General features: G+C 43.6%; 1 protein-coding gene across 1 annotated transcript in view; it reads right to left on the reverse strand.

The window, feature by feature from the left end:
- Positions 1–9,984: 9,984 nt before the first annotated feature.
- RNF144B (ring finger protein 144B) overlaps positions 9,985–23,802 on the reverse strand; it is a 53,924-nt gene continuing 40,106 nt past the window's right edge. Inside the window, exons 5-8 of the mRNA XM_036407004.1 lie at positions 20,042–20,246; positions 18,741–18,885; positions 16,933–17,022; positions 9,985–16,735 (exon numbers count right to left, since the gene is read on the reverse strand). Coding sequence (XP_036262897.1) covers positions 16,595–16,735; positions 16,933–17,022; positions 18,741–18,885; positions 20,042–20,246 — 581 coding nt within the window. The 3' untranslated portion in view covers positions 9,985–16,594. The remainder of the gene's footprint in view (positions 16,736–16,932; positions 17,023–18,740; positions 18,886–20,041; positions 20,247–23,802) is intronic.

A 23,802-nucleotide genomic window follows, 5' to 3' on the forward strand; every position in this document is an offset into this window, starting at 1 on the left:
GCCTGTTCCTAATCTTTGATAACTGGCCCAGCTGCAATTCCTTAGGTGTAAGATTACTTCCTACACTATCTTTATTTTCTTTTATTCTATGCCCCTACAGGGAGGGGCAGCATGCCCCAGCGATCCCCAGTCCCATGGCAGGGGGTGAGCATGTGAGAGCTGCCAGAGCTGCCAGCAAACTGAAAGAGTCAGAGGTCCTCTTGGCAGACCTGTGCTTTGTGCCTTAAAGCTGCACAAACTTGGCCAGCTAAAGTGAGTCCCTTCTCCCTTCTTTGCTAACACTGCCCAGGTTCCTTCCTTCACTGCAATGGGTTTCCAAATACCAGGGGAAAACATAGCAAAGTGAAAATAGGGAGATCTTTCATACAGTCTGTGTGTTTCTCCTTCCCTATTAAGGCTGCTTTCCTCCTCTCTGCTAAAGCTGCTCCTTCAAAACACTCTCTGACCTTTGATGTCTCACCCAGATCCAGTTAGTCTGCTGCTGTACCCATCACTCCGGCAGTGATTCTGTTCAGAGAGCCCCATTTCACTCAGAGGCTTCAATTTCACCCTCTCTCTCTTTTTGCCCAGTGTTTAATCCAACCTGCTGCAGCACTACCCCACTGGTATTTGCTATCAGCAGCCAGCCTTCAGCCTCACCAGCTTTCTATCCAACCCAACAGCAGTTCCAGGGAAAACCTCACAGGCAGCAGAAGGGAATCCTTGGCATTTCCAGACCCTTCAGAGCCCACACCAAGAAGAAAATAAAGACTTTAGCAGGAAAATATAACTCTGTTTTCTGGTGCCCACTCCAAGATAAAAGATATCAATTTTCTAAAAGGCAAAGCACTGGCTGTCATCATCAGCTCTATTTACCATCTGCTGGAAAGATCACTCCCTGGGCCTTGCCACAGTGGCTGCTTCTGCAGTTCCAGAGCATTCATGCAGCCTTGGCTCTGAAATGACACTCAGCTGAAACCTCTGTATTAGTGCTCTGCTTTGTCCCATGGGGAGGGCAGCTGCCTGGCAGAGGGGCAAGAACATCACTCATTTCCCTTAATCCTACCCCTTGCCATTGCCTTGGGTCACACCTGCAGAAGGGGGAAGAAGCAGCAAAGTCCCTAGAAAGCTCTTCAGTACACAGAAGAAATCCAGGTTATTCCCAGACTGGTAAAGGCTCTGTTCCTGCAAGTAATAGCAAAATTTTCCATACAGAGAAGTGTCTGAAGCATTTCAGAGACATCCTTTAACTTCCATGAAAAGCAACACTGTTTTGCTCCCACAAAGCCTCACACATCATAGCTGAAACTCACAGCAATCCATGGTAAAACCCTCATCCCAGTTAATGGGAAGTTGCATCATCCCAGCCACAAAAACTATGTTTGGATGTGTCAGATGTTGTGGCATTTGGAGAACATAACCTACTTCCTCTGGCTGAATTTTGTCTTATTTCCAGAGAATCAACCACTGCAGCACAGCCAAGCAGGGGAGCAGAGCTTGCACTCAGCTGTTCTGCAAGTCAGTATTTAACACTCCCACTGCTGCAAAGGGGAAATTGCTGTCTGTGGATACTTGTGGGGCCAAACCTCACCAGTTTATTCCATTTCTATTCCCACCCTTGCTAGAGGTCAGATAAGAGAAATGGACACCATCTGGCAGCTTCCATGGCCCCATCCCTTCCGGCCCCTCTCTTCCCAGATTTTGGGAGCTGACACTTGAGTGCCCCATTATCCAGTCAGCAAGCCCACACACAGGCATGATTCAATTTCCTCTGCACCCCTTCCAAGACCCTTGTTGCCACTGTAGAGCCCCCAGACTTGGCCCAGCTGTGGCAGAGTCTGTGACCACGATGAATCCACACCTCTGAGAAAAAGGGTATCCTACTTTCTGGAGCAAGAATGTGGCTCTGCAGTGTCTTGGCTTCACCCATCCTTGAGGCCACACAAGGAACATCTGTGGGGGAAGTGGGGGAGGAGAACAGGGAGTGACAAGGACATAAACACAGCTTCCCATTATTGCTCAAGGATGTTCAAGTCAGGTGCCTCCAAGACTTATGCAGCAGAGCCCCATCTGCAGGGTCAAGTTAAAGATATGCCCACCTGAAGCCCTAATACAGGCAAAAATTCCCACGAAGATGCTGGATGAGAAGATTAGGCACTGGTGTTTAAGATGTCAGCTCAGGGCTCTGTTGCACCCCAGTGCTGGATCCACTAGGCAAAAGGCATGATCTCACATGATAGCCCATGACAGGAGGGCAGAAGGGTCCCCACATGCCCCCCCTCTGTGGGTAGCTGTACCTCTCTTGTGCCCTGTGGAGCCAACACCAACACCAGCTCAGCAACCCACGCAGGTCTCCATGGGGTCATTCATGCTGCGGTGTCCATCCACGTGCCAGTCCCTGAGCTACCACTTTGAAACACCCAACTTCCAGACTCTCAACACCCACCTCCAACATCACTTGTGATTCCTCCAGGAGCATAAAGTCTGACAGTGCACCCACATCAACTATTTCCCAGCAGAGACTGGGCAACATTAAAGGAAAAACAGCTAAATCACTCCATGAAATCAGCTGGCAAGAATCCTACACTGGTTTTTTGCCTTTGAGTCTGACAATTATTGTAACCTGCTTTTTGTTTCCTGGCCCATGTTTTGCCTGTTCACCCACGTAATCCCTCACTCACAAATTGTTTCCCTGCCATGACACAGGCAGGAGATTCAGAGCAAGGAGCACAGCCAGTAACTGATGCCTCTGCACAGCTTTTCTGGCAGCTCCCTTGCTTCCTGGGAACCGAGATGATGTAGCACAACCTGCAGTAAGATTCCAATGGTGGCTATGATGGAACCATAGGAAAACTTCAGAAGTGCAAGACAAATCTCTCTGACACGCATCACTGTTTCCCTGTCGGTCTCCTCCCTTCGCACCCTCACTTTCTCCTCTGCACAAAGTCACTGGTGAGCAGTCCCTGTTCCTGCTCCTCTCTCACACAGCACCTGCCCTGTGCTCCTCTGGCATGTAAGCAAGGTGGTGAGCTGGGTTTTACCTCAGGGCATTTGACTCTCAGTGTTTCTGCTTAGCCCAGAGATGCACTGAATGGATTTACTGTGGGTACCACAACAGTAAATGGCAGAATCCTACCTCCAAGGCAGTATTTGGTTTTTCTTTTTCCTCTCTCTTTCCCACCTTGGACTTGCATATCTTTCCCCCCAGTGTTTTCCCAAAGATGTAAGCGAAACACAAATGATACAGTATGAAACAGTGCAAATGGCTTCTAGTTAAACCCTGTTTAAAAATAAATGGCATCTTTGCTTTTAGTACATTAGCATCCATTTTTTAAAACAAATCTTGGGGAGAAAGCTATTATACTTTGCTTGATGCAGTCCATAGAGTATAAAGCAGTCTCTTCTTCCTCTGTCCTGCCTGAATGCTGGAGCCCAGAAGCAATCCCAGCAGGCCCACATCAATGCCAGCTTTACAGGAAGCTTTGGATGTGCAAAATCCCATAACAAGAGGCAGAGGGCATCTTCAGCCAAAATCACTGCCATTTCAAAGAATGAGCCAGGGCTAAGGGGGACAAGGATAATGGTGACACGTGATTTGCAAAGAACAAAATAACTTCATCTTCCCCCAGAAGATGCCTCCATCCTCCCCCAGCAAAGCAATGTCTACATGCTCAAGTGGCTCATCACCCCTGGACTCCTCCAGGCCTCAGCCAGCCAGGTATTTTAGTTTCACATGCACTGGAGCACAACCACGTTTGGGAAGAAACTGGTCACTTCAGGTGTCCCAAGATCACCGCGTGCATATAAATATATAGTTAGATAATGGCAATTATATAAAATTATATGATAGTGTAATGATAACTTATGAGTAATGGGGCTCATAATAACACCTCCACTGCCAAGGTCATAAGCAATCCTGGTTGTCACTGGTGCTTATCCTTTCAGTGTGACCTCAGCTTAATGACAGATTCTGACATGGACTGACACCAAACCCTGGCTCTGAGAGGGACTCACCTTCCCAGAGGAGTGGGAGGCGGATTACTGAGTACCTTGCTGCTCCTGTACAGATCAGCCTGGGGGAGAAGAGGTGAGCTGCAGGCACCTCCCTGTCAGGGTGTGGTGTGGGGCACACACTTCCCTCTAGGTCACCATCACAGCCTATGCCAGAGAAGCCCTCCTCCGTAGAAATTTACAGCTGTAACATCCCCTATCCCGCCCTGCACAGGCTCCAGGGTCTGCTGAAGTCACTCAGGAGCAAAGGTGTTTACTATTCACTTAGAAAAGCCACCAGTCTAGTTAAAATCAAGTCTCTCCTTGATTTTAATTAGAAGGCTGGGTCTCCCAATGCCTCAGTAACACCCAAAATACATGGATGCAGGATCAGGAGACACAAGGTGCTTAGGAAAAGAAGGGGGCACCACCCTCCATTCCTTTGGGTGGTGTCAGCAACAGATGAGGCTGCATGCAATCCCACCAGTCTCCGTGCCCACTGCCATCCAGGGTTTGTCTCCTCCAGAGCTGTCATCCCACAAAACTTCATACACAGGCACAAACTTGACACAGAACACACTGGCAGCAATGGGACACACATGCACACGTAACACTAAGCACAGCCACAAGCCCAGGCCTGGCACTATCAAAACCCAAGCCACAGCTGGGAAGAGCGACCAAAATCCTTAGAGGGATTATGACCCACCAGCAGCTTAGAATTAGGGGCTTGCTTTTAATTAACAAAGAAGTACATGCTTGATTTTTGCTGAGTTACCCCCTGTTGTTTTCATACATGCTCTTTTCTTTGAATTCTTTTATTGATCCCATATGCCTCAACACTGGCAGCTGAACCAAGTCATCTTACAAAAATTAACAAAAATAACGTAGCCTTATATATTACTCCCATGATTTTGCCTTTCCCTAGTTTGAAAGGGTTTTTCTGTCTCTGCAGTCAGATTTTTCCTCTGCAATATTCACCTCCAGAGGGATTTGGAGGGGCTCAGAGAAAAGGTCTTGTCACACCAGGAGCTAGCTGCCAGGAAGCAAATGTGAGCAGAGCCCTGGAAGGCAGGAGAGACACTGGAGCAGCAGCAGTAGTCAGGTATCCCCCAGGTCCCCAAACATGCCTCCTCTTCCAGGCTCTTGGGGAACACCTTTCATATGCCCTGTTCAGGTTGCGAGCTGGGATTCAGGACATTGGACAAAAATCTTCCACAACCTTGCCCATTCCCCTTGTGTTTCCTCTATAAACAGGTCTCACCTTAAGCACACAGATCGTTTTATTGGGTCATCTAAGATGGGATTAGGGCATTGTTTTAAGTTAACTCTTACATGGAGAAGAGAGGTGAAAGAACCAAATTCATGACAAAACTCTCCCTTCATCTCACCATGGTAGGACCCTGTCCAGGCTCCCTACAAGTGATGAAGAGGGCCAAGCCAAGCTCTGTGCAGCAGCACAGCCCTGTAAGGAGACACATTTACCACCTCTCACAGTCTTCAGGCAGAGAGATCCTCTGGAGTGGCTGTACGAGGCACCAATTCAAATGAACACATAAGCTGTGAACAGCTGTGCCACTTGTCTGCAGGGAACAGGCAGAAAGAAAACCCACAAGCACCACAGTCTATATGAGGGATGGGACATTATGGGAAATCACTCATCTTCATAAATAGGATTAATAAGAGGGTCATAGTTACAGGCTGAACTTTAATCAGGACACCTTTGGCTAACTAATGAAGTATCTTTTCCTCCAAAGCTATCTGCAATACAGACTAAAGCCTTCAGTTAAACACTATCACCATACCAAATGTTATACATTTGGTGGAAGAGAGAAGAGGAAAGTTTTCTTACAGCCATGCCAAACCTCCACTCTGTCTACCAGACTTCTTCTGCAGCCAAGAACCCTAGACCACACATAATGTGATGTGAAGGCAACATAGCTCAGAGGTGGTAGGAATAAGTGTAAAACTCAGCCAGCCCACCACTACCACAAGCACTCTTCTGGTTTCTGAGCCACCACAGATTTATCAGGCCCTGCTGCACTTTCTCACCCATCCAAGAAGGACTCAGGTCTGGCTGCAGCCCAGAACATCCCTGTTACCACTGTGAAACCACTGCCCCTGAGAAGCCACAAACTGCTCCCTGCTGAACCTCGTGATGACACAGGCTGGAGGCCCCAGGGCATGTCACATTTTAGTTGTTTGTAGTCATAGCCTGAGCAAAGCCAGAAGTCTCCTATCCATTCTGATTGTGTTTTTAAAATGACACTACCTCACTTGGTGCCACTGGCACTATGACAGTTCTCACTCCGGCTGACTTTGGTAGAGACATGCCACAAGGCTTCTCCAGCTGAAAGATCATCGGGAACACCGTTCCTTCCAGGCATCATATAGGTCAGCAAAACTGAACACAGAGTAGCAGAAAACAGATTAAGTCCCCTCTCCTGGCAATGCTGAGGGCAGAACAACAGAGCTTAGTGAAGCTTTAGTATTCCAGGGAGTCAGATATCAATCCCTTGATCTTTCCCATGGCATATCTCACTGTATGCTCCAAATGGGAATCCCAGAGAGACCAGGAAGAAAAACCTCCAAATGGGAGCAGGTACAGTTAGAAAAAAAACTCAAAGCTTTCTGAAGAGCACATTCAGCTGAGCAATGCTCAAGGTCCTGAACTACCTCCTCTGCTATACAGAGCACTGCTTCTGAGCACTTCCACAGGGCACTCCCTGGAATCCTCTTCCTAGGGCATGACCCACAGGCCCCCATCCCACAAAAGGGTTAGGGTTGTAAGCATCCTTGAGGTCATCTAGTTCCAACCCCTTGCCACAGCCAGGGACAACTTCCAGTGGACCAGGTTACTCAACGTCTTATCCAACCAGTCTGGACCACTTCCAGGAACAGAGCACCCACAATTTCTCTGGGCAACCCAAGCAAGCAATAGGATGGTCAGACACTCTCACATGGGTCAATCTAACAGTTGCCAGAGCAGCTTCCCCACTAGCTGTCGTACCCAGGATGAGCAGGAGCTGCTAGGAGCAGCAGTAGTCTCTTACCTCTCACACCTGGGAATCAAACACACTACCACAGGCACCTGTGCCCACCTGGACTTAAATACAATTTTTTTAGCCAAGACCCAGGAAAACACAATTACCTAGTAATTGGCCAGTCCTCCAGGTTTTTCAAAGTCTGAGTTCTTGACACTGGCATGGATCTCAAGAAGGTGAGACTGTGAAATTACTGACTGTGCTTGATAATAGATTCTAAGAAAGGGTCAGCATCAGGAAGGATTTTTCATTTCTTCACTACATGATACTATCAAGGAAAAAGACATGGGGTGCTCTTGCTCAGAGGCTTCACCCTTCTGCAGACACTTTTTGTAACTCCATTTTGAGAAATCTGAGATCCTGCATTTTCCCCTTTTGGATAAAACACGAGTACATCTTCAGGCAAGTGCGGGCACAAGACTTGCTTAAGAGCTCTGACAGTTATTCCAGCATTCTGCTGAATTTTAAAGTGCACCTATTGCTAGGTGCACTGCTCTCTAGCTCAGATTAGGGAAAGGAATGACAAGAAAGAATTTAGATTTTTTTTATATTGAGTATCACAGTGTTGTCACCTCATTGTAAAAGTTCTATACCTTCTTGGTGATATCACATGAGCAGCTCTTCATAGCACAGCCAACAAACTCCAGGTCTCTCCTCACCTACCTAACCCACTCTTTTATAGCACTCATCCTTATTAGACACAGCTGTGGCCTGTTAAGGGCAGGCCTGTTCCTAATCTTTGATAATTAGTGCAGCTGCAACTCCTCAGGAGTGAGATTACCTTCTGCACTACCTTTATTTTCTTACATTCTATCTCCCCACATCACAGTACAGATTTGAAGCCTTGAGTTTGCCCATTGTACACCTGTGAGGCTCAGCATGGCAGTGGCTGCAGACATGGCTCACTACAGAGGTGTTAACAAGGTGCCCTCTGGGCTGAGAAGCTCAGCATGAGATGTCCCATGCAAGAAGTAACCCATGGCTCTAAGTGGAAAGTGTTTCCTCTGAGACATATAATTTTGTGGGTAGTATGGGATGTTGGTTTAGTTTTATTTTTGTTGTGGATTGCTTTGGGGTTTTGGATTTTTTAGTGTTTTCTATCCATGGAAAGCTCTGTAGAAAGACAAGCCTTTTTGTTCTAATTTTCTGTGATTTATGGTTTCCAAAAACTAAGTTTTCAGACCAGAAAAATTGTACAACTTGAAAGAGAAAGGAGCTGCCAAGCAGGCACCAGGATCAAAGGATATTGGGAAAGGTATTTGCAAGGGCAATCCTTCTGAGAGGCAGACTATTGCTGCTTACAGAGGAGGAAGGATTCCCAGGAGGAGTCACGGGCCCCACAGGAAAACGCGACAGAACGATGATGGGGTGGGTGGCACCACCCACAGGATCATCCCAGAAAAAAATGGGAGACCAGGAAAGGTGTTTTAAGAGGGTGATGTGGGTTATGTTTGTCAAACTGGAAGGATGGATCAGACTGTGGGTAGTGTAGAAGTGGGTGTGGGTGAGTGGATGGATGTGCACGCACAGAGGTTAAGAAGGTAAATGACATCCTATGTAATCTCAAAAAACATGGAGAGTTTAAAATTGAGGGATTTGGTCACAAATAATTCTGAAATAAAAAGCTTTTGAAGAAAACTAGTCTTCATGACAAGGGTAGGAGCTGGGAGGGGAAATTGCACCTTGAAGCTGGAATCAAATCAAAATTGAATCCATCAAGTTTGTTTTTATTTTCCTGGCCAGAAGATGTTTGGGTTGCTTAGACTAGTCTGATTTGGAATTTTAAACATTGGAAATTCAGAAATGTGTATCTTTTTTCTTGGAAAAGATTTGTTGGTGTTTTCTTCGAAGTTGCCAGGTGAGGAGCTGGCAGTTCTACCAGGTGGGAAGCCGGGCACTTTGCCCACCACTGGCAGCTGGTAGGCTGGCAGGGTACCAGGCACACTGGCTGCCAGCAGCTGGTGTCCATCACAAGTCTGACAGAATGGACACATTCCCATCAGAAAGCTGGTTCCTCAGCAATCAGCAAGATCCTCTGAAGGAAAAGTGCTGTGCTGGAAACCTTTAGTCTGCTGCAAGTCATCACCTTTGTTAATGTGTGGACTGGTAAGTTGCTCCTGCTTTGTTGCACAAGACCAGAGCCTTGAACACACACACACACATTTGAAAAAAAAAATTGCTGTGTTTAAGTGGAATAATATCAGTGCTGAATTTATTCTAAGCAAACTAGTGGGGGAAAAAATGTACATTCATCACCAAAATTTGAGCTGTAAGTGACAATGGTGGTATTCTCCTCAGCCTTCATCCTGAAAACATGTTATCTGAGGCAAAACTATCAAGACCTTTCAGATAATGTATTGAGGTGAAAAGCCCCACAGATGACACACGGGGTTTTCAAGGATGTCTCAGCCAGCTGGAAAATCCTGCTTCCAGATGCTGAGTAATTGTAGCTAAACTAGAAATATTTAAGAGTAAACATCGCTTTCGTGGGTGATGCTCAGAACCACAGCTGTGATTGTCTCTCGTAAGCGCTGCAGGATGCAGTGGGAGTGTGAGGAAACTCATAAAGGAGCGTGGATGACTGAAAGTGCACGGCAGGATGTAGCCTTCCATCCTTTGGAAACTCAGAGCAGGAGGCCCCGTTCTGCTGCAAGGACAGGCAGGGCTGAGGGAGCAGGTGAAGAGAAAGGGGGGCTCTGAAGCAGCAGACTTTGCTCTGTGCAGGCTGCCATCCCATATCAACTTCCTGGGGTAGCCCCAGCTCCTGGCAGCCCCCAAGCCAGAGTCTCCACCAGACTTTGCAGGGGAGCAGATCTTTGGTAATCCTGCACTCCACCTATGGAGAGCAAACACCACCGCTGTCTGCACGCCCTGCAGCAGCTCCCAGGGCTAATCCAGAGCCTGCCCCACACTCTTTAAAAGGATTTTAATGTCAATTATTCTTGAGAAAGTAAATAACAGTCCAGACTCTTGATTCAAGCTTTTTTACCTTCTTTTATCCTCAAAATTTCCATTAAGCACATCTGATGTATTCAAATTCTTTCCATAAATGTTCTGTTATCTTTTTAAAGGCAGTTGAAGATTACAACAAAATGAGACTATGTCTACACTGATTTTTTAATGTTGCACATATTGCATTTTATAACATCAGAAGAAAAAAAAAACCCAAAGTAAACCTTAAAGACAGAAAATAAATATAATTTTTATGAATATATGCAGAGAGAGTGCAAAAAACTGCATCTGTAAAACATTTAAATGCTGAATCATACCACAAAAAAAATTTACAAAAGCACTTATTTCTTTATACATGTCAGCTTTCTTCTTATAAACACAAAAATATTTTAACAAATCTTACAAAGATCAAACCCTTTTGCCCTTCACCAGAAGAAAATTGGTGAAGAAAGTGTATTACCCGGAGGAAAAGAAAAAACCAAAAAAACCCAGATAAACAGAAGGTAAAATCTGCGAGGGGCAGGACAGGGGTCTGTGGCTGCTGCTGTTTCACACCACGCACACAAACCCACCCAGTGTCAGACTTGGACACTTCTATGTACACACATTTTAAACACAGGCTTTTTTCAGAAATAAGCAATGCTGGGGCAGTCAAAAGAGGTCTCACACAGTGACCCTTGGTGCCTGTGATGCCAATACCAGCGTATGGAACAGTTCTGCTTCTCTTCATTCCCAAGCCTTGCTCATTAGGAAAAAGTCAATGATCAGACCAGCTGAGCTCCAAATAGCTCATGTGAACTGAAGCTTCTGTGAAACTGGACCAGACCAGTAGCAAGAGACTTGGAAAATGAATGGATTTGCTCTGGGTTCTGGGGTGGTTTGGAGGTGGGCAGGTAGCTATGGAAAGGGCAAGCTTGAGACAGGGCCCCTGATGAAGATCCGGGATACACTCGAACACGGGGAGACAGCCCAGCACAATATGTGCCATAGAGCTGGTGACACTCAAAGCCTCACCTGGCCGAGTCCCTTGTGCACCACTTCCATCACATCCTGCATGGGCCCCAGGAAGCTGTAAAGCTCAGGCACCTTCTTGAAATTTAAGCAACTCACTGCACATGTGCTGCAGCTTTGTACATTCAACCTGTCTGGGATCTCCTGGCACATGGCCACCAGAAGCTGCAGCTTCTGTCTGGACATCCAGAAGGCATAAGCAAATTACTGACATCCTTAATTTTCATCCAAGAAAAGATAAAGTTTCTTGGGAAGAAGGGAGAAGAATGAGGTTGTGTCCTTGAAAGAGCTGGTGGACCTTGTCAATCAGTATCATCTTTTATAGCTCAGATTGTGATGGTCAATAAAATTCATTGCTAGGAAATCACCTTTCCTAACAATAGAGATTTGCTCGACTCAAAGAACTAACTTGAAGGATCATAAAAAAACCCTCTGATATAACTACAAAACAGTAGGAAACATTTACTGTGGACTGCACCATATCACAGAAATTTACTTTGCAGGTGCACATGACCTTCTCTACAGGAAGCAGAAGAGAAAAGCCTTCCAGTATGAATGCAATTAAAATAAATATCATATGATAAAGGCAATGATACTTCATCCTTAGTATTTTATAATTACTAATTATAAGCTATATTTGCATTGCATAAATTATAATAATAAATTATAAAACCACATTAGTTATGAGAAACTTGAGTGTTGTGACACAAGACAGACCTTTGGGCTTTGTGTTCAGCAACATCATTCAGCTCTCACTTCATTACTTTGCTAACTAGAGTACAAATTAAAATGAGACTGAAATTCTCCAGAGTCTTAGCAGTAAGTTAACCTTCCAGAAGACTGCAAGAACCAACTCTTGCTGTTCCAGGAAAGGTAAATTTTCACATCTTTATTTCGAGCCATGTAAATTATGATCTCATCCTACACACTCATGTGTGAGAGATGTCTGACAACTGTTTTATAACTAGCACACTCTGTTCAACTGCCTCAGCATATTTATAAGATTATCTTCCTGGGTAAGTGTACCCTAGAAAGCCTCCAGAGAGCTTGAATTCTTAAATTATGAATCTATACAAGATAAGCATTTTTGATTTATATAATAAAAATATGTATACAGGATATAGGGGTTTTGGGCTTTTTTTCCCCCAAGCACATTTCCAAAGAAGTCTGCTTAACAACAGAAGCATCTCCTCTGTGAAGCTCAAAAGCTGCATGGCTCCCTTATCTATTTGCTCTAACAAAGCAGCCCTTATTTAGGTGTTAAAAGAGAACTTCTTAAGTCTCAATAAGTTTTTCTAAACAAGCCAAGTCTGGAATTTCTAACTTTGGTCAGGTAACTCAGCATCAAATTTCTTTTTAAAACCTGGGAGAAAATGGCTGGAAGATTTTTATCCTCATACAAAGAAATCTACTAGCTTTGCTCTAAGACTCTTTGGCCTGAAATACAGGATGAAAAATAAGATCATAAAAGGAATTATTTTGAGAAAGAATGACTGGGAGAAGGAGATTACAGTGCAAAACAGATTTCAAAATTTTAAAGCAGCAGGCACTACAGCACAACCATCCATTGTGGTACCAAAAAATGGACTTGCCAAAAATTGATTTTATTGTCCCATTGTGGAAATATAGTTGTACCTGGCCACTTGTATTTATTTCTTCATGTAAATATGGAGGCAAAATCCAGTTTCTCTTAGTTCATTCAAGTAAACTTTTGTACATTTTAAACATATCTTTGGACTTCATGCTGTGTTACTGGACAGACAACAAGGCGTAGCATTTAGCATCATTAAAGCACTGAGAAACATTCATTATTGTTACCCCTCGTGCCCTTCTTTGGGGGAAGTAACCCCATGCACCAAAAATAAACCATCACTTACTGAAGGGCAGCACTGAGCACCCACTATAGCTCTGGAATAAATACTGCAGAGATGCACTTATGCTGTAGCATGACAAGTATCTTCTTTTTATTAAGAGATGGATTTGGGAGCAGGTATCATCATGCTCATTTTAACACAAGGACATGAAATGCTGAATGGGATCTTCAGCTGTATTTGACACAGATCCAGTGACTGATGGGAAATGGTGTGACATGTGTCCATGAGATTTGTGGCCAGATGCAGTACAAATCTAGATTTCTAGCTCTGGTCTCTTAAGTTTAGGAGCTGACCTTTAAACACCTAGAGCCCAATTTTCATAAGGTCCGAATGCCCCTGGTTCAGAAGGAATGGAGTACTTTCCACTTCTGTTCTCCAAGAGACACATCTGTGAATGCTCTCAGTGTAACATTAAAGGCCCAAAACCCCCAAGGTGTTTCCCAGTGGTTAAAGGCCCAAAAACCAACTGGTGATGAGTCCAGGGTGGGCAATTGCTCCTGTGTGGTACCTGCACGTCCACAGCCCTGGGCTCTCCCCTGGCTGCTGCCCCCACACCAGCCACCTGCCAAAAGGGCAAGAAGGGAGATGGGAAGAGCAGTGAAGCCTGGTAGTTGGTGATGTGCACCAACTACATCGCACAGAGGGAGCTCAGAAGAGTGGATTTACAGATACCTTGATTAAGAAGAGTCAGATGTAGTCAGAGTCCTGTCTTCTTTCATTCTCCCTAATTATTACTAGTAGTATTTGTCATGCTTTCAAGAAATCTTTTATAAAGTAACTTTAATGTTTCTTACAAAATTAAAAAACAAACCAAAGCAACACAAAAGCAAAAGCCAACACTGTAAAAAGATTCCTGGTAAAATGTTTCTCTGGAAACTCTGTGAGCCAGTTGGTGCAAAATAGCTGCCTTCTGGAAAACAAAGCATCAGGGCTTTCGTGCTCCCAGCACTTCAGCACAGGTATTGCTTGACTCAGCCAGGCCAGGGTCTACTTAATGCACATGCTCAAGTATTCCCATGCAATGAAAAGCCAGGATACATGGGGCACTGGATACAACCTTTTTTGAAAAATAAATGTCGTAAAGCTTTAATTTTGAGCTCTTAAGATGTCTAGAGCTTTTCTTGGTCCATTTGTTGCACCTACACAGCCAAAGGAAGGGGTGCCTGTAGCTCGTGTTCTCCTTATCCAGTTTTTGTGTAAAGACCTCCAGCAAAAGCTTGGGCTACCAATCCACATCTAGATTTCTTAGATGCCTGGACTGGCACTGAGACTGCCAGGCTGTGTTAACTCCTGCATGATTAATTTATGCCAGTTTTGCTATGCCCACCAGGCACCTAAACTGGTGCAAGAGAGCTGCCTTCAGCTGCCTTTCTTTAGCAGAGGGAGAACCTGACAGTTTCATTAACACAACAGTGTTAATGAAAAAAAGATCTGCCACCCTCATTCCAATAGGCATTTTAGCAAAAACAGGCCAACAGAAGGAGGGAGAAGACAAGGAAAGAAAACAGACTAGTAAAGGATGCATCAGTCATGGGTAAGATCACAAAACATGAAAAACGCTCGTATTTTAACATGCAAAGCACATTGCAATGCTGGTTATGGTTAAAGAGACTGTACAGCTCCTACGTATTTGTCCTTGAGGCTTTGTTAAAGTAAGACTTGCAACTTCAAGTTCATAAATAAAATGGAAATGACAGTAGTGCCATAAAAACATAGGTAGAAAAATAGTGCAAAGCCAAGGGCTGGACACTTTAATCTGTCACAAGTACCCCAAAGCACTACCATTAGTGCTCTTCAAGAAAACACATACAGAAAACATTCTTTATTTATTATAAATGGCAGTTGCCTGCATTGCACTCTGTATTTAGAATGTACTGTCTACCGTTCTGCTTCCCTTCAAAGCTGAGGATGAAGAATAAATACAGCCTTTCACACTGGTGAGCACTGCCTGCCCTCCAGCCACGACTGCTAGCAAAGTCAGACAGTATTTATAAAAGAAATCAATTAAAAAGTAAAACAGACAATATCATTTAAGGCCTCTGTCCTTGCTAGTCTGCTCAACAGACTACACTTTCTCAAAAGAAGAAAACCTGCCACTTTTGTTACAGTAACCAGAGAGCTAAGTTAAACAGAAAAAAGGTCACATTTACAGCTGCCAAGAAGGCAAAGTTCCTGAGGCTCGGCCAAGCAGCACACACAGGCAGCACTCACAGCACCCTCGCAGCACTCCCGGCTGAGCCGCGCTGTGCGCTCCGAGAGGGGCAGCCGGGCGGAGCGCCAGCCCAACACCGCGCTCGGGCCGAGCATCTCCTTCAAACCCTGCAGCCCTTGTGGAAAGGGGTTTGGAATTACAACCAATTGTACAGTGCAAACTTGAATCTGCTCCCACAGATATAGAATGCACAGACGGGAGTCCAGAACAAAAGCGCCACCAGCCCTGGTTCTGAGGAGCACCATCCATTAAGGAAATAAACTCCAGGGAGCAGAGTCTGATCTCAGCTACTCCTGACTGAAGAGCTGCAGTAATTCCAGCTCTTCAGTGAGCTTTCAGTGAACTTTTATATGTGTAACTGATACCAGGGTTTGAACTGGTTTGGTGGTGAGGCACCAAATTAAAATGAAGCACTTATTAACTGACAGCCTTCCAGATTTAGAGTAACTAAAAAATATCAGTAACAGAGTTTGTTGACCTTGAGCAGGACAAAAGAAATACCCACCAATGGACGGAGGTCACATTTACACAGCATTTCTCAAGTATTCACTTCAGCAGGTCCATAAGGTTTTGAAGGAGGGCTTGGCTTAGCCTGGTTTCAATAACTTTTTATCAGGGTTCTTGCTGCCACCCCATGTAAACTGTTGAAAAAAATATACTGACTGCTCATATGTACTTGGTATATCTGCACCCATGCCACCACTCTGCACACACCCAACCAGGATCCCAACGCTCTGCACAAAATGGGAACTGGATCACATCTTTCTTACAATATTACCTTCACTGTGAATTTTCTACACCCATGGTACTGACAAAAGGCATGTCCAATGGAAGGGAAATATGCATATTCCTAATATTTCATGGTAGATATGTCATGTTTGATGTAAAAAAAATAGCAGCTTTCTCAAGGTCCAGTCTCTCAAAAGAGAGTCCTATCTTAGAAACAGTTTTGTTGGTTTTTTACTTCTGTAGTTGAGATCAATGGCAAAAATCAAATGGATTTCAATGCTGAAAGAAATGCCATGGCAGCCAATTGACAGGAAACTACCAAACATATTTTCTTAATGGTTTGTTACATTTAACTGTACACGAGCTATCAGACAGAAGAACCTAATCAGGCTTTTCCCTCTCCCTCTTTCACAAAAGACCCAAAACTTTCTGAAAAATCTGAGTGCTACCAAGAACCAACAGCAAGCACAACAGTAATGACTGAATCTGCAAAGACAGAGTAATGCAGCAGGATCAAGTCATGTGCAGCTGATGGAAAATGGGAATGTTCTATCAGTCTTGAATAGGGCATGAAGGACTGAATGGTGTCCTGTTTTCCTCTTCAGGAAGCAAAAACCTACACTGCATGTACTGCACAATAATCTGGACTTGTTAGTGATAGAGTAGCCTGTAAAGAATAGGCACTTATCCCAAGAACTGGCAAAAAAAAGGGAGCATTATTTGGTAGGTATGGCACCAAAACACAACCATTGTGCTTCCTCACATACTTATGCTGTACAGATGGAGACTCAAAAAGACACAGAGTTTTAGGTTGTCGGCAGGCTGGGTTTTTTCTTTTTGCTCCGGCAAGATTTGCAAATGCAACAGATGATGCATGGAGATGCCACAAGCAGCAAGGGGGAGGTCACCAACGCTATGATACCTAGTCCAACGAGGATCCCCACAACCTGAAAGACAGGGTGGTGAAAAATACCAATTTAGATAGCATGGAAAATAAAATATGCACGTGCATACATAAACATAGCATAGGTCACCAAAAAAAAGATGAAAATATGAAAACAATCATCCTGGTTCTTCTCTGAAGGCTAAAATCTCTTTGCTTCATGCATGCATGAGAGCTCTGCCCAGCTGGCTAGGAACACACCTGTGTTCTGTTCCACATCACTGAAGCCCGTGAGTGGCCCAGCTTGTTTCTGCAAGGGCCTCTGTCGTAATGCCGTAAGAAAATATCATTCTGAAAAACAAAAGGAGAAGCTGTAAGAGCAGGTTACAGAACTGCAGGGAGAAGTTCAAGACCAGAGTGGAAACACAACCTTCCTGGCACTGCTTTGAAATTGCCAGCTGCCAGCAGACAAGTTCACCTGTCTTCCAAATAATTACCTAGAGTAACTTCTTGCAGTTTCAGAAATTGGCATATATTTGACACCTGAGCTATCATACAGCATCTTTCCTCCTCCACTTTTAAAAAGCATAAGCACATGAGTTTCACCCAATTGCACAAGTACCTAGTCTATAATTGGTGATGATAAAGGGAACTGAAAACAACAGGCATTTCTGAAACCTAGCAATGTGAGGGATCATCTTCCTGAAGTATTTTACCTTCTGTTCTCCTGCTGTACCTACTTCACAGTAATTCTCTTCTTAGACTTAACAGGAAAATATAAAAGGTACAAAAATCCTGTTTTATTTCTCTTTTACCATTAATACTTATTAAACTACTCATTCTTTTCTTCAGAAGGTGACTCATGCCCTGCATTACCCTCCCTAAACACTGTGCTGTAACCTGATGCTGTTTCCCCTTTCATTTTTCAGCTCTGCTCTCTGGCTTTGCAGGTTCTACCTTCATCTATGCCTGGAGCTCCTGGCACCCCTACACATTCAGAAAAACTACAATTGAATCACAAAACTACAGTTTCTTTCTCTCTTTCTCCCTTTGAACTGACAAAAACTCGATAAGGGCATGTCTGCGGAGCCTGCAAGAATGTGACACTCTTCAGGTTCAGCACAGTGTTAAGCAATCACCGTGTACTGCATGTACTCTGAGGCAAGCCCTAAGACTCATGTTGAAAAAGCACGTTCACCCACACAGAAAGGGGACATAACACTAAGGGAAACCTGTTTAGCGTGCTGAGTAAAGGATGAAGACTGAGGAAGTTTCATTGTTTGCTGGCTGTGGAGTAGAAAAAAGATAAGAAAAGCCACGCAGCACATAACATTTTATTTTAAGTGCTGGTAAAGTCCTTTTCACGCTCCCACAGCTGTTACTGATGACTGTGCCAAAAGGGCAAGTTGCCATATATACAAGTGCATTACTTCCAGGACTCTTCATGCTGCTAGGATACTTGAAGTCCACACAAGTTGAGACTGGTTTGCAACCTTTGAGAAGTAACTAGCAACATGCACTTCACCATTTGTGTTCATGATCCAATATTTTTATCCCCAAGCCTAATAGCCAATCATTCTCTTCAGCAAACACGGCACTAGAGATGGACTAGTAAAGGAGACCTAGTGCTCCCTAGCCACCATACCATGCAAAAACCCCCTTCACCCAGCACCATACCATTTTTTAGACAGGCTGTGTCCTTTGCTGTTGAAACAGGTGGAAGACACCTATGTCTCTCACTCTCAACCAAACTGTTTTTAGAAAGAGAGAATCCAAGCAAGGTATTGCTGGAACAAACCTCCAGAAAGCAATGTGTTAGTCCCATCTCCCTCAAAGAACTAACATGGGACCCACAGTCATGGCCATAACCCTTTATGGAAGAAATAAAAAACTGTATTGATATAAATAAAAGGACTGTGTGAAAGAAGAGAAAGCAACTGAGTCAGAAGCTGAATTGAGCCAAGAAATTCGCTAGGACAGCAATGAACTAACAAAGAGCTTGCACAGGGCCTCAGACTAACCCTTAACCCCATTATTCTTTATCCTGGTGTTTTTTCTGCAGCACTTACATCCAAGTTCTGTAGACAATACCAGCAAAATGTGTGCTTGCAGTTCTTGCACATCATCTGAGCACAGCCCTCATTCCGCTCAATATAAATTCGACAAACTGGGCACTGCTTAATTGGTGCCTCTGTCTCTGCTCCAATAAGGAATCTAGAAAAGTAAGGAAACATTAAAGTGAGATGTGAACATAATTGTTGGTATTCAGGTCCACTGCCTGATGTGTATTGTGCTTATTTTTCAGAGCATCTAATGTCGTCCTAAGTGTCCTCAGTGTGTGAAGCTTCTTATATTCAGTACAATACATTGAAACATACTCACTACTAGGCATAAGACTATTAATACCACATAAAAGTGAAATCCCTTGCATTGTTCCTTTATGCTGTATAAAACTAACACTCACTACACCCACAAATTAATCACCTATAGCATTAAAACGTAGCACTTTGTTACAGAGACCTTACACAATTATTTTAACAGGACTGGATTATGCAACTCATAATCCTTGTCTGAATCCTCCTTGTCTGAATAAAATAGGCTTAAACTCTACCACAGCCAGAGATCACACCTAGAGAAAAAAAATCATAGCCATAGCTTTTTGGCAACACCTATTCCATGGAGTTTTTAGCAGGCAGAATGCTCTAGGTTTTAAGTTTTTCATTTATTGAAAAAAATGATAGAAAACTTTGAAAACATGACTCAACATAACCTAATTCTGAAAACAAAGATGGATAGTCAAAGACATTACATAGTTTAAACGCAAAAGCCTCTCTTCTATAGATTAATGAGGCTTTTACAACCTGATCTGCAGGTTGTTTGCAGTTAAGGAAAATGAGCATAAATAAGGCTTCTCACTCCAAGTGAAATTTACACTGTGTAGGAGTTAAGGTTTTTCTATGCAAAGATTCTATAAATATTAAGCAGGGGTGATTTCTTAATCACAGTATAAGCAAAATTTGGATCCTGCAATATTGTTATATTGGATTTTTGGTATGGGCACAGATCATAATTCTAGTATGTGAACAAAGCCTTTAGGCAGATTTAAAGTCCTGGAGGGCTTCACCTTTTAGAAGTGTCAGTTGCAACCCAAGCTTGACAAGTACACAGATAATATTAAGTATTAAAAAATAAAATTTAGCATTTAAAGTAATATTTAGACTGGAATTGTATTTAGAAAACACCACGAGAGATGGACAGTCTCCAAGCTGAAGCTGTGGACCTAGAAGGAAGCTGCTCCATGAACCCAACAAGAGGCCCTGTGATGAAAAGAACCAAAAGATGGCACGGCCCTCATGGATTCCAATCTTACCCCTGCTCAGTTGGTACTGGAGTAATTTGGTTTTCCTGGCACAGGTGCTGCCCATGCCACGGCTCCTTGCAGGAGGAGCAGAAGGTCAGGTGGCAGGTGGGGCACTCCACTGGCACCGGCGCTCCCGACTCGCTCAGTGCGATGTGGCACACGGTTTGGCAGTCTGCTGTGGGGCACCATGTTCTCTGGGGGTCCAAGTGGACTTCTGAAATGCAACAGAGAGAGAAATAAAACTCTTTATGCAGTCCCCTTCTTGCTCCAGTGACATGTGTCTAGGTATGCAGCACCCAGTTCTGCACAAGGGTGTAGAAGCCACAGCGCTCCACACCCACACCCATGGGCATTTGGCCCTGCTCTTCTTTAGGCAGGTCTGCATTTGTCCTCTGCTAAGCAGTTGCACTGAAAGCAATGCAACAATAGAAATACACTACACAGAATATGTTCCTTGTTTTTTTATAGCAAGGCTCACAATATGAACCTAGGTGCTGCTGGCTGAGAAGCACGTGTCTTTTGTAGCACTAGGCCACTCCATGTCTTGGACATGTGCAAGCCATGCAGTAACTTCCATGTAAACAGCAGAAGGACTGTAATTAAATTAACGTCAAGTCACTTTCCATGCCTTATTTACTATCCTTTATCTATAAATTGCAGTTCATATTCATTGTATCATATCATTACTATTTGTCCGGTATCAGATTATTACAGGAGTCAAGATTCAGGGTGTAGACACCGAGTTACAGTCATCACCACATGGCAGAGAATGATAAATGTTGATCCTCTCTCTCACTTCCCAATCTTTATTTAAGGAATTTGCAACAAAAACCCAGCTGGGACACATTCACTGTTGGTCATTTGCTACTCAATTCCATGAGGTGTAGCTAAACACTCACATCGTGCAGAGCCTCCCCAGAAAAGGGCTGTCATGCCTGCAGGAGCTACCTTGACCCTCCTTCCCTGGGAGCTCTCTGGTACCACCACTGAAAATAAATAGATGGAGGGGATGTCTCCAAAGTCAATGGAATTCCTGACTGTGAGATGGCAAAAGGCATTACAAGGTACCTCCAGCAGATAAAATTAGTTGTCCCACTTGAAACAAAAAGCTGCACAAGGACCTCATATATATGTGTTCTCTGGAAAATTTTACTGAAAGCACATATGGACACACAGGTACACAGTACTCTGACTTTGGGTAATTTCTGAGTCTGTGTCAGAGAGCTCCAATAGATGTAGAGAATTTCTATTTCCATGCAAAGGCTGTCACCTATAATTTAGGCAATGACAGCAAAACACCTGTGCCATCTACCTTCAGCCATTTCATGGATCTAGTTGCATTATTTTCTCCTACTGTCTTGCACACACTTTGTTTGCCTCCCAAAACAAACAGAGTTTCTGTGAAGCATATTTATTAGAAAAACATTTTGCTTTCTATTGAATGAAAGCAAAAACAAATTAGATCTCAGCTTCATTAGTAGGGAGAAGAGAGCCACAGCAAATCAAGTAACTTTTCATATTTACACACTTTTAAAAGGTAATGTCCTGACTGAGAAATTTTTATTTCTCTAGGTTCCTTTGGTGTCTCTTAAAAGAAACCCTGAATTGGTTAAGACTATGGCCTAGTACTTGCTATTGCATTTAATCCTTCACACAATAGATTCTGCATGTTTTTTGTTGAAAATTCAGCTTTGTAAACCTAAATCCTGTCTTTGGGTGAAAGACAGAATGTCTGGTTTTGACATCATCGGGAGGAGGAGAATTGGGTTGTAAACCTGTTTTTTTACGAATTTGTTGCAGCAAGATGTAATGCAAGAGATGAAAGTCCCTCCTCTCCCACTTCCTCCATCTTACAAAGAACCTACAGATGGTGTTTTGCAATCCACGCTGTCTCATACTGTTTGGTTTGCCATGGAGCACAAGCGAAACCAGAAACAGCTAAAAAGGCACAGCCAAAAAAGGGAAAGAGGCTATCAGCCTGCTCTGGCAAGTTGCTCCATCTCTTGGTTAGGGCCATTTCTCTCCTGAGCTTTTCCCCTGCTACCCTGCAGCCAGTTCAGCCACAGCTCCCTCAACTCCCAGGAGGAAAGCCTTCCCAAACAGTGCCAGTTTTGGACAGGGATCTGGCCAGTTTTCATAAAACATGCAAGCAAGCAGGTGAGATGTAGGTGGCAGATAGGAGGAATGCAGCACCCTGAAGAAAATAATTTCTGGCTCAGAAGAGGTACTCACTGAAAGGATAAGACTTTGTTTCACAGAAATCTCCATTTAAAACAGACTACTTTTGAGTCAGGCATAAAATGGAGATTCTCCTCAACCACCACTCAGCCTACTGACAAATATTATGCATGTGCCCTAACCACTTACCAGTCCTCTATTTCTTTACTTCTGTTGACTACATCAACACCATCCTAAATATACATAGAGCAATTCCTGTTTTTCTAATAAATATGCTTCACAGAAACTCTGTGGCTTAGCCCTGACAGGATGCAGAGAAGTTACAGATATGCAAAAAAATCTTGTTTTTAAAAACACATCTGCATTCTAAGAACACAAAATCCACAAGAGAATAGCCTATTATCAGTGCATCTATTATTAAATTTAACAAATGTCTATAGATACACCATTCTATACCAATTACTTCTCACTATGTTTCCACACAATATTATTGGCCCATTAAAAAAAGAAAGCAATGAAAATGAGAAGAAATATATTCTATTAAGATAGCTAGCACAGACTGGGGATGAGGGAAACAGCTGTTGGATGTGTAAGTCCTTCTTGGAGTGTTCCAAATTTTCCTCAAAATTAATCTCACAGTGGAAAATGTCTGGAAGGGCTCTACCAATAAGTTGAAGATCAGGAAGGAGTCTCTGGACAGATTCTGGGTGAGAATTCACCCCCAGCAGATGCCATCAGTGAGGTCTATCGCTAGTTTCAGAAAAAGAGTGTCAGACCAGGGCAGGCAGGCTTTGCCAGGTAAGGCTCAGGTCTGAGACTGGTGCTCCAGGCCAGCAGAAGCTAATAAGCTAAGTCCCAAGTTCTACTGATGAGTGCAGAAAGGTCAGCCTTGGGGACAGCATTAAATCCAGGACAGACAAAAGGTCTTGGCTAAGGCTGGGATTAGTGCTGGGTGTCCAGGTCAGAGCTTTAGCTAGCAGGAATTGTTGTTCCCAGACATCAGTAAGCTGGATTTATTGCTGGGGCCAAAAGGCAAGGCAAAAGGGCTATGCCTAAGTCTGCTGCTTGGACACCAGTTTTATCATAAAGGAGTAAGGACAGATCTTAAAATCATAATGAAGAGAGATACAAGAGGTGGAAGAGGATTTGTCAGACTTAGGCAAGAAAGAAAAGGAAAAGAGGATTTAAAAAATAGACAAGTTTCAGGCTTCTCTGTGTGGGAGGCAGTAAAAAAAAAAGTAACAGTGAGTTGAACAAAAGATCATGAGTTCAGTTTTGGCTAGTTATAGAGGAAGAGACACCAGGAAACCAATAGTTTCAGAGTCTTCAGGAAAAAAAGGTTTTACATAAAACAGATTAATATATTGCAAGAAAGTCCCTTTTTCTTAAACCTTTAATATGTTGATTTAACAAGCTCTGATTTCCATTGTCTAGGACTGTAGACAAGCCACTGATTAGATTACGAACTGGAGAGACTTTGTAAGAAATTAAGAATAAACAAGAAAGTGGTAAAACAGGAGAAAGAAATAAAAAATAAAACCAAGGTTTGGGATTTTTTTTTCTTTTTGTTTGACCTGAGTGCCTAAATATCG

This window comes from Molothrus ater, chromosome 1, assembly GCF_012460135.2.
Source record: "Molothrus ater isolate BHLD 08-10-18 breed brown headed cowbird chromosome 1, BPBGC_Mater_1.1, whole genome shotgun sequence".
In the NCBI taxonomy this organism is placed as follows: Eukaryota; Metazoa; Chordata; class Aves; order Passeriformes; family Icteridae; genus Molothrus; species Molothrus ater.